The sequence below is a fragment of the Clupea harengus genome, chromosome 14 (genome assembly GCF_900700415.2).
Source record: "Clupea harengus chromosome 14, Ch_v2.0.2, whole genome shotgun sequence".
Classification (NCBI taxonomy): Eukaryota; Metazoa; Chordata; class Actinopteri; order Clupeiformes; family Clupeidae; genus Clupea; species Clupea harengus.
In genome coordinates, this window is record NC_045165.1 from 26,454,985 (window position 1) to 26,468,676 (window position 13,692).

At 41.2% G+C, this 13,692-nt stretch overlaps 2 protein-coding genes across 2 annotated transcripts; one reads left to right on the forward strand and one right to left on the reverse strand.

Annotated features, from left to right (window-relative positions):
- Window positions 1-552: 552 nt before the first annotated feature.
- Window positions 553-10,764, forward strand: tmem62 (transmembrane protein 62). The gene is made up of 14 exons (XM_012838060.3): window positions 553-990; window positions 1,500-1,611; window positions 1,740-1,877; window positions 2,311-2,356; window positions 2,717-2,858; window positions 3,256-3,380; window positions 3,850-3,972; window positions 4,103-4,258; window positions 4,541-4,700; window positions 4,968-5,081; window positions 6,418-6,502; window positions 6,806-6,901; window positions 7,504-7,622; window positions 7,853-10,764. Exons 1-14 carry the CDS (start codon window positions 796-798, stop codon window positions 8,165-8,167), a joined length of 1,926 nt encoding a protein of 641 aa, XP_012693514.2. The 5' UTR covers window positions 553-795; the 3' UTR covers window positions 8,168-10,764.
- A 385-nt stretch (window positions 10,765-11,149) lies between these two features.
- Window positions 11,150-13,351, reverse strand: LOC116223472 (C-type lectin domain family 4 member K-like). The gene is made up of 4 exons (XM_042709781.1): window positions 13,079-13,351; window positions 12,617-12,741; window positions 12,309-12,406; window positions 11,150-12,125 (listed from the first exon to the last, which is right to left on the reverse strand). The coding sequence occupies exons 1-4, from the start codon at window positions 13,272-13,274 to the stop codon at window positions 11,984-11,986; spliced, it is 561 nt and encodes a 186-aa protein (XP_042565715.1). The 5' UTR covers window positions 13,275-13,351; the 3' UTR covers window positions 11,150-11,983.
- Between the last annotated feature and the right edge of the window lie 341 nt (window positions 13,352-13,692).

A 13,692-nucleotide genomic window follows, 5' to 3' on the forward strand; every position in this document is an offset into this window, starting at 1 on the left:
CGCAGTAGTTAAAGCAGTCTATATGATTCCTGTGCGCCAACTCCTGAGTATGGTTCCATTCGTATGAAAATGTTGTCAACATGCACACTATCTACGTCGACTAAGCAGTCCAAAAAACATTTGGCTGTATCTTTTCAACTTTGAACTGTATCTCAGTCGTGACATAACTACTTTCACAATATATTGTTTCTACTGCCGACTATAATTTATTAGGTGTAGGCCTATGCGTAAATGTAATCGAAGCACAAATGGAAATGATATGTGGATCTCATGTCATTTATTCAAACACCTTCCCCTACATTTTCAAGACAATTTAAAAAGAAAACGCCTCTAAATGTACCACCTGCACTGGGAAAGTTCTTTCTTCAAAATTAAAGGTGTTTTGATTAATGGTAGGCATGGTGATAGCACTGTGGAAGTCACTATAGGTGATGAATCATCCGTGTCTTCAGATGGTCACTCTCGCCTTCGTTATAGGGCCCGGATGGGCATCCTGAACGTGCCCCTACGCAGTGAGTCGATCCATGTGATGACGTATGTCAATGCTGACCTATCCAGTCGCACTCTTCTCTTCCCTGTTCCATTTTCTGAAAGGGGCATTAGTAGAATAGGGCTGGAATTTACTTGACATTTGCAATGAGTCAGTTAGTCGATACAATGGTAAAGACCTCGGCCAATGTCTTGTCTGGCCACACGTGTTTACTGAGTCTGTGATTTCACCGGTTGCGGATTTTACAGAGCAATTCTGTCCTTGCAAAGTCACTAGAGCCCTTGGTTGCTTCTCTTTGCAACAGGATGCTTAGGCTGTTTGTTGTCTTGGTTCTAGTCGGATTGCTGTTAGCGTCCCTTGCTTCCTTGGTGATTGACCGCTATGACACGACTTTGCACCTCAAGCGGAGTTTGGGTCAGGTCAGCGGAGAAAATGCTGCTAAGGCCACCGGTCCTCCATATCCGGGTAGTGAACTGAATAACATATTTTGGTTTGTACAGGTGAGTTGCTAATATAACGTTTGTCTTAGGTCAATTAACATGACTATCTGGGTTAGCTCGCTCGTGTGACAGGTGGCGTTCTTGTTTGCCGGCGCAACTGAATTTTGCACACACTACTGTACTCTAAAATGAACGAACGTTATTAACTTAGCTGTATAGCAATACCAATGAAAGGGGGAAAGCTGTTACACGTGGGTCAAACGGGTGGGTACTTTTGGATGTATGAAATGCAGTGTGACTGGACAGGATTTTTTCCCTTTTTTCAAACTTTTGTTTAAAGTTTAACCAGGCATTGTAGAAACCTTGAATACAGCTGTCATCGCCTGGCTGTATGTAGTAACTGACCGCCAGTTAGGACACCTGACACCGGTCAGTGGCTACATTGTGTCATATTAGTCTCGCTGTGCGCAATTTGCTTGTGTCTTTGCCTTGAATTAGTCAACCGACATGGAAGTTCGTGACATTGTGTGTTGTCTTGGATGGAACCTGATTTCTGCTTACTCACACAGGTATCCGACATTCATATCAGTCGCTTCCGTGACCCACGCCGCGTTCCCGATTTTGAGAAGTTTTGCACTGAGACTATTGACGTAATCAAACCTGCTATTGTGCTGGCAACAGGTAGGGGTCAATTTCATTGTTTTCCTTCGTAGCCCTTTATATGGACTTTTGTCTGAAGTGGCCTATGTGCATGTGCACATAATCCAGAATTTAGATAAATCACTTAATGTTTGATATTCATTTACAAGGTGACCTGACAGACGCGAAGACAGAAAGTAAAGTGGGTTCCCTCCAGCATGAAGTAGAGTGGCAAGCTTACCACAATGTTTTGAAGAGGTCACATGTTCTGGAACGCACCAAATGGATTGACATTCGAGGAAACCATGGTGAAAGCTTATCATTTACTCGCGATAGCCACTTTTGTAATCGCAGTGTGTTTATTGGGAAGCTGTAATAATTATGTATTATACATTCACGAGTTGCATTCTTGCTACCAGCTCAGAAATCTGTCATTTAGTTCGACAGTAAAGTTGCACGCAAATGGCAAATGGTGCACAACAGGAAGCAAATAGCGCCATATCAGCCCGGTATATTCAGCTGCTCTCCTGGGCAAAGGCCAAATCTCACATAATAACGGATAAGATACTATGGGTAGATGTTGATAACTTGGAGGAGGAGATTATACTGCCTTTATTGTATAATGTCACTGACTTTCTGAAGTACTGAGATTACGTACTGAATTACGTAATGTAATGTAATGACATGACATGTAAAGATGACCTCACTGCTTATTTCTCCACCCTATCCTGTTCTCTGCAGATGCTTTTAACATTATTTCTCTGGAGAGTGTAAACAACTACTACAGGTCAGTGGAGACTCTTCCCTGCATCACTTCCTACCATTTTTGTATTACCAGGGGGATGTCCATAGACTCAATTTGAGACTTTACATTAGATTATTAGCCACATAACTTGGATTTTAATCAGGTTTCTCTTGAGGCAATCAGAGTAACATTAGCTGAAAATGGGCTAGAGCTTAATGTGATTTGTTGTTTCCATTTAAATGGCAAATAGCTTTTGAACGGGCAATTGCTTAGTCTTGTAACTCTGTTCTAAACCTGAATTCTGTAATTCTATCTAGACCAATATGATGGGAGGTTTCTTTGCATTGCTGTGTTTTCTCTGTGTGTGTTTTGCTAACTCTGGTAACTGCTCTACTTTCTTAGAAAGTACTCGGCCATACAGAAAGTGGGGTCATTCCACTACGTCCACAGGGCTCCATTTGGCAACTACTCCTTCATCTGTGCAGATGCTACCCTCACTCCTGGACCCAAGAGGCCTTATAATTTCTTTGGCATTCTTGGTGAAGTATGGCACTACTAAGATACAAGATCTACTAGTTAAGTGTGTGATAGACATAATGCTACAGATGTAGTTTTTTCATTTCGATTCACGTATGAAGCCTGCAATTGAGCGCTGATACATTGATTTTTGAAAGAAAATATTGTGAGAAGCTCAAAAGCTATTCCATTTTGTACATCGAAAAATGTTATGCTGTCTCTCAGGTTTTCAGGAAAGCCTAGATAATGTCAGGCAGTGAGATTCCTGTTCCACTCTGTTCCATTCTGTATGCCTAGATTCATTTATTGATTTGGGTTTTGTTGTTGTTGTCGAGGCTGGAAATTAATTTAAATGTATTAATTAAATTGAAATGTATTTTTCTGGTGCCTGATGAAGAATATGCAATCTGTAACCATTCTGTCAGGGCCAAATGAAGCAGCTGGCGACATTTCAAGCAGAGAGCCGTAGCAGCAACCAGACCATCTGGTTTGGCCACTACACCACCTCCACTATCATCTCATCCTCCCCCGGGATCAGGGACTTGATGAGGTGACGACACGCAATACTGTTTGCATTCACTTGCTGAGAAAGACTGAAATGAGGCTTTTCTTATAATTGAAAATCGATCAGTTAATCGGTAACACTTTATTTGAATAGTCCGCCTACAAGTTCAGTCTTTCTAATTGTTCACTGAACATCACCTTAATCAGTCAGTCAGTCAGTCAGTTGTTTAACCAGTCAATCAAGGTCAACTCCAACTAGTAATATGGATTGCATTAAAAACCTCCGCTTTCATGTTACATTGGTTTCACAAGCTGGAATACTTCTGGTCTCAAAAGTTTGTAAAAAGTTGATTATTATATCTGATCACATTACCGTTGTCGGCACATGTAAATGAAAACCCTATATGATGAGCTGATCTCAGTTTGATGTCCAGAGACAAAAGATTGGAGCTGTGTACATCACACCCTACTACTGGTTCCCACTGGTTACACTGTGTTCTGTACCCTCTCTGTAGTTCGGCTGTGGCATACCTGTGCGGGCACCTACATACCCTGGGGGGACTGATGCCAGTCCTGCACAGCAGGCATGCCTCCGGCACACTGGAGCTTGAACTCGCCGACTGGATGGAAAACCGGAGGTGGTTATAATACTATTCAGTCATTCAAACTACTCAGTTAAGAAAGAGGTTCACCGGGTTCACCTACAAAATATTGATTGTCAACAAAAGGTCTGATTGGCGAAATCCTTCTTTCATCTTTTTGTGTTAGGTATCGCGTGCTGGCTTTTGATCATGACCTGCTGAGTTTTGCAGACATGAAGTTTGACGAGTGGCCTGCAGTACTCATCACCAACCCGAAGGAGGCACTCTACATGAACCCTGGGGTTGAGCCTCTGGAACGAATTCGGAGCTCCACACACATCAGGTGTTCCCTCTGTGTGTGTCTCTCTTTTACCCTTCACTCTCTCCACGGCCAGACTTCATTCCCTCATATAACATCATACTACACAGTTATGTATCTCACAGCACGCTCAAACGTTTGCATGCTTTAGGCAACACAATAAAACTCACTGTCATTAATGTTCAAACTTCACCAAGCTAGATGTGTTTTTACCCCTTGTTCCTTGTCTTGTCCCCTTATGTGGTTTTGGTCTACCGTATTGCATCCCACTCACATGTACTCTCATGTACTCTCTGGCTCCTGCAGGATCCTGGTGTTTTCTGTGGCCCCCATTAGGGAGGTCCACGTCACTATCGATGGCACTCCCTGGGGGATAGCTTACCCAGTTGGGGGTCCGCTCTATGTGGTGCCCTGGGACCCCTCTGTCTTCAGCAGCGGCTTACACACAATATCCGTGATGGTTGAGGTGGAGATGTCTCTCAGTTTTACTTTCTTTATCTACTGATTAGTTAGATAAATGTATCTAAATTCAGGTTTTGTCTTTGATGTCTTTGAGGGAATTGGGTTTTTAAGTGTCTGGAAGGCAAAGTCCAGCAATGATTTTAGTAAAGTAAATGTGAGTGCAAAATTGTGCAGGCTCCTCTGTTAACATTGTTGATTCCTTAGCTGTTGAATCTAGGGCAACACTTGTTCACAGACTGTGTCCGTAAAGCTGGCCTGTGCTGTGTGTTAGGATGCAGCAGAGCGAGTGAAGGTTCAAGAGCAGCAGTTCACCCTGGAGGAGGACCTGACGCCCAGTTTTGGCTTTTTCCAGTCTTTTATTCTTCTCACTGACCACTACATCCTGGTAAGACCTATGCTGCATTACAAGAGCAGTGTTTGCTACGTAGTCACAATCACAGCCATTCGTCAAAGCATTGGTGCTTTCCAACGACAATGTATACTTAAAGGAGCTATCTGTAGTCCGGACACCAAGCATTTACAATTGGTATGCTTTCCAAATTCAAAACCTTGGGAGAGTGTCTCTTCCCTGCCCCTGTTCCCCAGCCTCGAAGCTCACACGGGTTGCCAGGTTGAGAACACTGAACCTACATAAAGGAGCACAAGACGAGTTCAACATTAAACTTTCACAATGGCAAGCGACGCCGAGTCCTACACTATAAGTAGATTAGCTAATGTATATGTTTGCAGTGTGTCTATTTATTGCAAATTAGAAACCAGCTTGTATGAATTTTTTATATACTCTGTCAGTGTTCGCAAGATGCATGGCCGGCTAGGTATGTATGTTAGCCAAAACTAAGCCTGTTATCCCGAAAACAAGCCCACTGTTCTGAAAATGGGCTACACACTGGAGTTTGAGTTATTTCTTTCCAGGCCCCGATAATGATAACATATTGCTCAATTGAACAGATAACGCATAAATCATTTCACATCTATTTGGGAGTAGTAGCCTGCTGTTGCTGTTGCAGCCCGATGCAGATGCATTTCCAATATTTATCTGCATTTTACTACCTCTCGGGTCATGCAGCTTTTTAGAAGGATGCAAAGGCATTTTTGGTTGGATAGAATCAAATCTTATCCCTGTTGGTCCATTTAATTTGCTTACCTCCATAGCGGTCACACGCTGTGTTCGTGTTCTTATCTGGCAACCCAGAGTGTCAAAATAGTGCTGGAGAAATGGGCAAAGGGCAGAATCACACAGACCAAAACACAAACAGACATTCTGCTCCAGAACGGAAACTTCAAAAGGAGAATATGATGGCTGTAGCATTGTTGTCAGAGAAACCAGTATTTCAGTTTAGCATGTTTCCTTAATCTCTGACCTATCATGTTTTTCATTTTATGATTTAGTACAGTAAATATATAACATACTGGTCCTTTAATGATTGCCATATCCAGTAAATGTATAACATACTGGTCCTTTAATGATTGCCATATCCAGTGCAGTTGTAGGCCTTGAGTATACCCATACTGCATAGGAAAAGTAATGGAAGCTGTCAATGTGAGTATGTAGAATTCAGGTCTGAGTGTGGAACAATGGCCAGTGTTGTCCCACACTGTCTTTTGCCACATGCCAACAGGAAAACAATCAAGGCTGACTGGCTTGATAACTGGCTGTATTAGCTAGAATCCCATCATGACTCCACCAGTGAGATTGTTTGTGTGCTTGTGTGTGCTTGTAGGGACGTGTTGGATTCCTGACTCTTGTGCTGCTCAATGTTGGTATTCTCGTGGTGTTCAGATTCCAGCGTGTTCCAGTGTCCAGAGGTGAGGCAGCAACAAAGTCATCAGTGACTACAAGCCATGTCTACAACACCTCCACAATCCAAATGACAAAACTATGCTTCCATGTATTATAATCTGAACACTGTGTCATGTTTCTTTTTACAACCGCTATTCGCTCCATCTCGGTGCATGTTCACTATTTTGCAGGTCTATGTAAATAACAATAATATCTTTGAACAAGGCTTTCTGAGAAACCAAGTCCCTAGACTTGACACATGAGAAGGGGATATGTGGTAGGCACCCATGTTTTAATGACTTTATCTCGGCGGTATTTGTAATCCTCAGGTGTTTTTACTCCGGTGTACACATCTCTGCACCTCGTCAGCAAAACGGACCCGTTCTACTACTCTCTGCTCCTCTTCAACCTGTGCACAGCACTAGGTGAGTGTGCTGGGACTACAGGTGCCCAGGAGGGCCACATAATGTCTGAGATGAATCAAGTGCAAATCAAAGCGGATGAGAGAGAAACGTATTATGTTACTCACTGCTGGGTCTAGGGAATCTCCGTCCACAGACGGCTTGTCTCTTTGAAGCCGCTGTCATAAAGGTGGATTTGGTCAAACAAAAGTGTGTTTGTTCACCCAGCAGGTTTTATTTACAATGATGCGTGTTAAGGGAGGGACAGCACGGCTTCACATAAAGATTCATCAGCTTCTCTGACTAGAACAGAGAAAGCCTCAGTTTAAGTATTCTAAGTCTGACAGGAGAGGGGTGTTATTATTCAGAAACACAGAGGCACAGAGAAAGAAATGGCACATTCAGGAACACACAGATATCTGCTTAACCTACCTCTAATTCTAAGGAACATGAAGGCATATGATTGGAATAATAAGACATTAATATATATGGATCATAAGACTTCAGTTCTGACTGGAATCTCTCTCAAATAGCTGCCTTATGAGATGTCTGTTATTCTTGTCTTTTTTGACAACACAGCTTCACGGTGTTGTCTGATGACATAGTGTCTCTGGTCCTATTTTCAGGTCCCTGGTTCATCGGTGAGGTGATTGACGGACACAGTGGTGCTTGTTTTGCGTTTGGAGTGTTTGTTGACGGACACTTCCTAGAGGGCAGCCTTACCTACGTTGTTGGATTTCTCCAGGTGAGAAAGGCTTGTAGGCCATTCAGCTGTCTGTCATGCGTAATACAATATGATAAAGTAGATTAAGTTACCTCAAACTTAATATTTGTGAACATATCATGACAGACCCCTCTTTTAAAAGGATATGTAGACACTTGTTTCCTACTTAAAAAAAGGAAATATCACTGTCCGTAATCTATCACTACCGCAATCTTCTCTTCTTTTTTTTTTTTTCCCCGTCTCCCCCACAGCTGGCCTTCTTCAACATCCCTCTCAACTTCTACCTTTGCTGGAGCCTCCACCTGCGCTCTCGTGGCATCTCCCTCAGCTCGCACTTCTGCCGTTCGGGGTGCCGGCGCTGGACGATGCTGGTGCACCTGGGCATGCTGGCGCTGCTGCTGTGGCAGGCCTACTCCTGCTACTTCCTGCTGGAGGCCTACGGCGTGCTGGCTTTCTTCCTGTCGCCCGTGCGCACCTGGGCGCTGCTGCTGAGCCTCCTGCTGGTCTACCGTGCCTGGAAGGGCCCCGTCCCCCACCTCCACAGCAAAACCAGCCTGACCTCGTGACCCTGCGTTCACGCTAATGCTAGCAGGCCGGTTTGGATTTGGACTGCATTCATTTGGGCTACATCCTAACTTCCACAGTGATGATGTTTTTTTTTTTTGGTAGGATCACTATTATTTCAGATGTTCAGGTGCCAATTTTTTTTTTTTTTCTCTCCTTCTCTGTATCGTCCCTGATAATTATTTGTACTGTGACTGGGTCCTGTACTGCTGAGGTCTCAGTCTGTTGAGCTGAGGTCAATCATTTCTGATGATTCCAGGGTAAGGGTAAGTGTAGGCTTTCACGTTGACAAATCATACCTCTCCAAAACAATGCTTAGCTGATAGGTTTACTCGTCCTGTCCTAACCAATGCCATTAGTCCGGCCGGTCGGACTTGTACCCGGTGCCAACGCATGACCAACACTGCCAACCAACTCCTCTGACAATCAACTCCTCTGACAATCTCTCCCCAACACACACTCAGCAAAATCAGCAAAAATTGAGTTAAATATTCCAGCATATATTGGGCTTCGTCATGTACATGTGTGACAATGTTTGCCAATTGAAGAAAACGTCTTTGGTGAATTTGCAGTGCTTCTGTATGTTTGAGCCATTTGGTTATGAGGGTATTGATGTTCTATTCCCCAGTGTTTCTCCCTTAGCACAGACATTGCCATGTGCCGTGAGATTGGCGTGGGGTAAAGACTTATGCTAGTTAAGCGTTCCTATTCTGAGACCTTTCTTTAGGGGAGACACATTATTTATTAAAGGTACAGTGTGTAGTTTTTAGTGGCATCTATTACTAGAAATGGAATAAAGTAGTCAAAACTATGTTTCATTAGTGTATAATTACATGTAACTATGAATTGTTGTGCTTTAGTTAGCTTAGAAGTAGCCCTTCGTGTCTACACAGGGAGCCAGTCCTCTTACACGGAGTCTGCCATGTTTCTACAGTGGCCCAGAACGGACAAACCATAACACTGGCTCGAGATGGGGGTTTTTGCGTTGTTATGGCATTTGATAGACTCACACACTTGTAAAGGGAATGGTATTCAGCCGGTTGCAATTCAACCGCCTCACCACTTGATGCCACTAAAAACTGAATCTTACTTTTAAGAGTGTTGTTGGTGGATATGTTCATCAGTAAACGAATTATTCAGGACTTACTTAATAGGTAATTGCTAAGGAATTTATCCTGTGGTTTCCAGTGGCAACTTTACATTTAATTTTCAAGGTTTAATGTGAAAGTCCCTGAAAAATCCCTGGAAATTACTATAGAAATAAATTATTTTAAATGACCAAGATCAATTAAATGACTATGGACAGCCAAATTCAAGTTAAAGTGTGACTTAAATGTGTTATAAACTAAATGATATGACTGTGCTGTGATGAAACACATCATTGCATCTGTTGATATTGACAAAATTCACATTTTTATAAAAATCTGCATTTTATGGGTTGAAAATGGCTCACCACGCCATCTACTGTTTAAAATCATCTTGAACCTTGTAAGGCTGATGCTGACGTAGAGTCAACCATATGGGACTTCTCTATGTCATGGAATGGGCGGCCCACTTCCCCCAGCCCCCGCCCCTGAGTGTGAGCCTCATTGTCATTTGCTGATGGCGACTCACAGGAGTTTACTCTCAGCCTGTTGCCCACTTTTTAAAACTACGTAGTGGGTTGAGTTGGCCTTAGAGTAGGGGGTGAGGTTACACTTTAATCCCACACTACAGGGTGGCATCCTAACCCAAACTGTCCTTCGGTGATCTACCCTACGGAACATTCATCCTTTTGCTACTTAAGAGCAACAGTAGTTGAACACATTCAAACGATGCAAGTGCCGCTTGTTTTCTTTATGGGTGTGACCTGAGGACAATAATGTAGCAAACTTGTTTTAAGCTGATTTCTAAAAAAAAAAAAAAACATTTTCTTTTGCACAAGATAAAGATAGACAATGCTTTTAAAAGGTTTGGTTGGCATTGCTTTGAATGAATTGTGGGAATAATGCACTACTAGGAGGCAAGCAGGAGAGAATGGGCATTCAAACAAAGGATCTCCCTCCATTTTGAAAAGAACCTATGGTTTCCGGCCTTCACCTGGTGACACTTGGCCAGAGTAAGCCCAGAGAAGCATTGTCTCCCCACTCCCCTGAGGCGGGGTGAGCCGTCAGGTCTTTTCATTCTTTCTTTTTTTTGCTGTTTCATGTCAGTCTTTTCAGCTGGCATTTCTGCTGTCTCAGGAATGTAGATGCTGACACCTGGAAATCTATTGGCAGTCTAATGGATTTGAAATCAAATTTGGAATAGGAGGCTGTTGTTCTTTAACTTTTTAGAAATATTTTAATTCATGATAGTAATACTTATCATGGGCATGAAATGACATTCAGGTTTGATTTGTGTTTGTTAAATGTGACTTGTGGTGATGAAAACAAATATGAATGTTTTACCCACTATCGTTTTAATAATTTATTGAAAAAAATAGTTTTACTTGATCTTCCACATTATTTATTCTTGTGAGTTCCTTTGGGTTTATACTGTTGGTGGATGTTTTGATGAACATACAAATTCATGTTTTTGTAACATTATTGTGACTGAAAATAAATGGGTTTTGACCACTGATGGGTTTTCTTATGCACCTTTCCTGTGTATGGGGATTTTTAGTTTTTAGGTGAATTGAATGTCTATATCAGTGTTGGTATTTTTAATGACCCAATACTTAATCATGTATATTGTGACCGTGCATTATACACATTTAAATGAAAACAAAACATTTCCCTCTTGCCCCAGTCTCTGTTACTTGTATGATATTTAGGGCAGGTGAAACTGCATGGAGAAGGGTCATCTTCTGTGTAGTTTTGAATAACAGTGTCTGTCAAATAACTAACTGTAACTAATGTACACATCTGTGGACAACTTGCTGTAAGTTTAGTGTTTGATTAGACCAGGGGTCAGCGACCCGCGGCTCCTAAGCATTGACAAAAATAAATATTGAAATCAATACATTTTTTTGAATTGGTTTCATTTATTGTTTTACAGTTTGCTGTCACTATTGTAGGTCTAAAGTCAAAGTCATCTATACATTAGATGCACATTTTCTGCCATCTGGTGGACACTCTGAGAAAAACTACTAATGAACAAGTAACTTAGTGAGTACAGGGACTTTCAAAAAACATTTATGTAAAACTGCTCACAGCACCTGATTAATACAAGGCATCCATCAACATGGAACCCAGCAGTTAAAGATTCATGGGTAGAGTCTGGCATCATTGACACAAGGGAGTTTGTTTATCAGCCGGTCAATACATGTCCATCACATAAATCTTGAATTAGAAAACATTAATAAGAGATCTACTTTCTAAAAAGAGATCTCTCAGTTTACCCTACACAAAAATGAGATGAAAAGGGAGACTAAAGCTTAAACCTCCGGCTCCTCAGATTTCTATATGGACCAAATTTCTCCTTTGGTGTTAGAGGAGAGATCTAAACAGGGTCACAAATCATGCTCCATTTTTACTAAATATTTATATTAATATTTAATATCTCAATATAACCTTCTGGATGAGGCACAGAGTCTCACAATAAAGTGCTTTTAACCAGCCTATGACAAGAAGAGAGGCTGTTTTGGAGAGGGGTAGCTAGAGGACCTTTTTGTCAATTATGGTGGATTTTTACAATGAAGTAGCTCATCTCATTTCTGTCTCAAACTGTTTCTCCTAAGGAATTCTTGTGATTAAATTGATACACAATTGAAACAACAATGAGATCTCATCTAGCTTTGAAAACTAAAATTGTCCTATGGGAAGACAAAAAAAAAAGACAGATGTTTTTAGTTAAAATCACATCGCTTTCTCACAAAAATATATATTTGTCAAACTGCAAGTGCCGTCATTCCAAGTATTCAGAGGGTCACCCCTGAATTTGATCTCCACACAGTTTTCTTTTCCACCACTGTCATTTGGTTCTCCCTTAGCCCAGTATCTGAAATTAGACAAGGCAAGAGATTTTATTTATATGCTGTATATTTCATGCTTTGTTAGGCTGCTCATGGTTAAGGTTTCAGAATAACATTTTAAGATGAAATCACAAATTACACAAACATGACTTATCTTAACATTATTCATCAATCGATTATCTTTGAGGAGTGAGTTCCAGTGATCTTACCCTGCATTACCCAGGACTTTGCCATCTACCCATGTCCAGGTTCCCTCTGTCTTCATAGCACCAATCCAAACTCTCTTCTTAAATCCTGAGACGAATTTCTGCCATGAACATGTAAACAAACAGCCAGGTCCAAAACTAATCTGTTGTCATGCAGGTAAGGTCATACATGTGGTTCTTAGCTGATTAGCTTGCTATACAAAATAACTGTGCTGCTATGGTCTTTCAAGTATATCTCTCAAATATTCAAATATCTCTCTTTTCTATTTCCCCTCTTTGTATTTTCTTAGCTAAGTGTGTTTGTCTCCCACCTGTTCCTCCTCACTGTCAATGATCACCAGATGCCCCCCTAGATCCATGCAGTGCTGTCTGCTGTCGCTCCAGGTTTTCAGGTTGGTTGAAATATAATAGCAACTGGAATCGGAACACCTCCAACCTTGAAGTGTCAAAGTTTCATTATTATGCAGAAGGAGAAAGCGACACATTTATTTTCATTTCTGTTCTTACTTTGTACTCTCATATATTGGATCCACCATACAGTAAGAACTGATTATAAACAGATTATATGTGAAACAATCTTTGAAACCTGTCTCTCAAAGAACCAAACTAATTCTGCAAAACGAATTCGCTAACAACAAAAAGCTAATTTGCTGTGTTACACTCTTTTTGAATTTGTTACAAACTTTTAGAATTTCCAATAATAATTTTGGAAAACATTTCACACATGATTTATTTCCTAAGACACAACATATTTAAAACTGTGGAATACTCACCAGAGGCCTTTTGAAGCATCTCTTTCTCTGCAGTTAAAATTGTGTTTTTCGCCATCAAATAATTTTTCTCTGTAGTTAGGTTGGTGTTTCTTGCCTGGAAGTGGTCTCTTTCTTGGGTCAGGTTGTTGTTAGTTAATTGCAGTTGGTCCATATTCATTTCCTGCAGGTCTCTCTCTGCAGTGTGTTTGGTGCCCATCCATATAATGACAGCCAGTAGGAGAGCACACAGAAGCCCCAGACTCACTACAGCCACTCTGTAGTATTTTTTGACCTCTGTGGTATCAGCTCCTACAGAGTTAACAAATAGCTTATTAAATCACTTGGAAATCACTTAGTATATTCTGCTGAGGGTAAAAAATAGGTGTCATGTATACACTCTACAAATATCAAGGCTAGGAACAAATCATTTGATTTACAAAATAGCAATTTAACTGCTTACACACAAAATGTTTACATGTCATACAATATCTAAAACGATATCTGAGCCTTTCACTCAGTTCTCAATTTCATAATTATTTTTTTGCAAAACATTACACAGACATTGAACACTAATCTGATATTTGACGGCACTACCCTACAAATTGCAAATGCAAGACACATATACCAGTTCCAAA

Coding starts and splice junctions, on each gene's coding strand:
- LOC116223472 (XM_042709781.1), bottom strand. CDS start 13,274: ATGGGCACCAAACACACTGCAGAGAGAGACCTGCAGGAAATGAATATG. Junction 12,407..12,616: donor TTGACAGTGAGGAGGAACAG/GTGGGAGACAAA, acceptor TGTTCATGGCAG/AAATTCGTCTCAGGATTTAA. Junction 12,126..12,308: donor AAAGTCCTGGGTAATGCAGG/GTAAGATCACTG, acceptor GTCTAATTTCAG/ATACTGGGCTAAGGGAGAAC.
- tmem62 (XM_012838060.3), top strand. CDS start 796: ATGCTTAGGCTGTTTGTTGTCTTGGTTCTAGTCGGATTGCTGTTAGCG. Junction 991..1,499: donor ACATATTTTGGTTTGTACAG/GTGAGTTGCTAA, acceptor TTACTCACACAG/GTATCCGACATTCATATCAG. Junction 4,259..4,540: donor CGGAGCTCCACACACATCAG/GTGTTCCCTCTG, acceptor TGGCTCCTGCAG/GATCCTGGTGTTTTCTGTGG.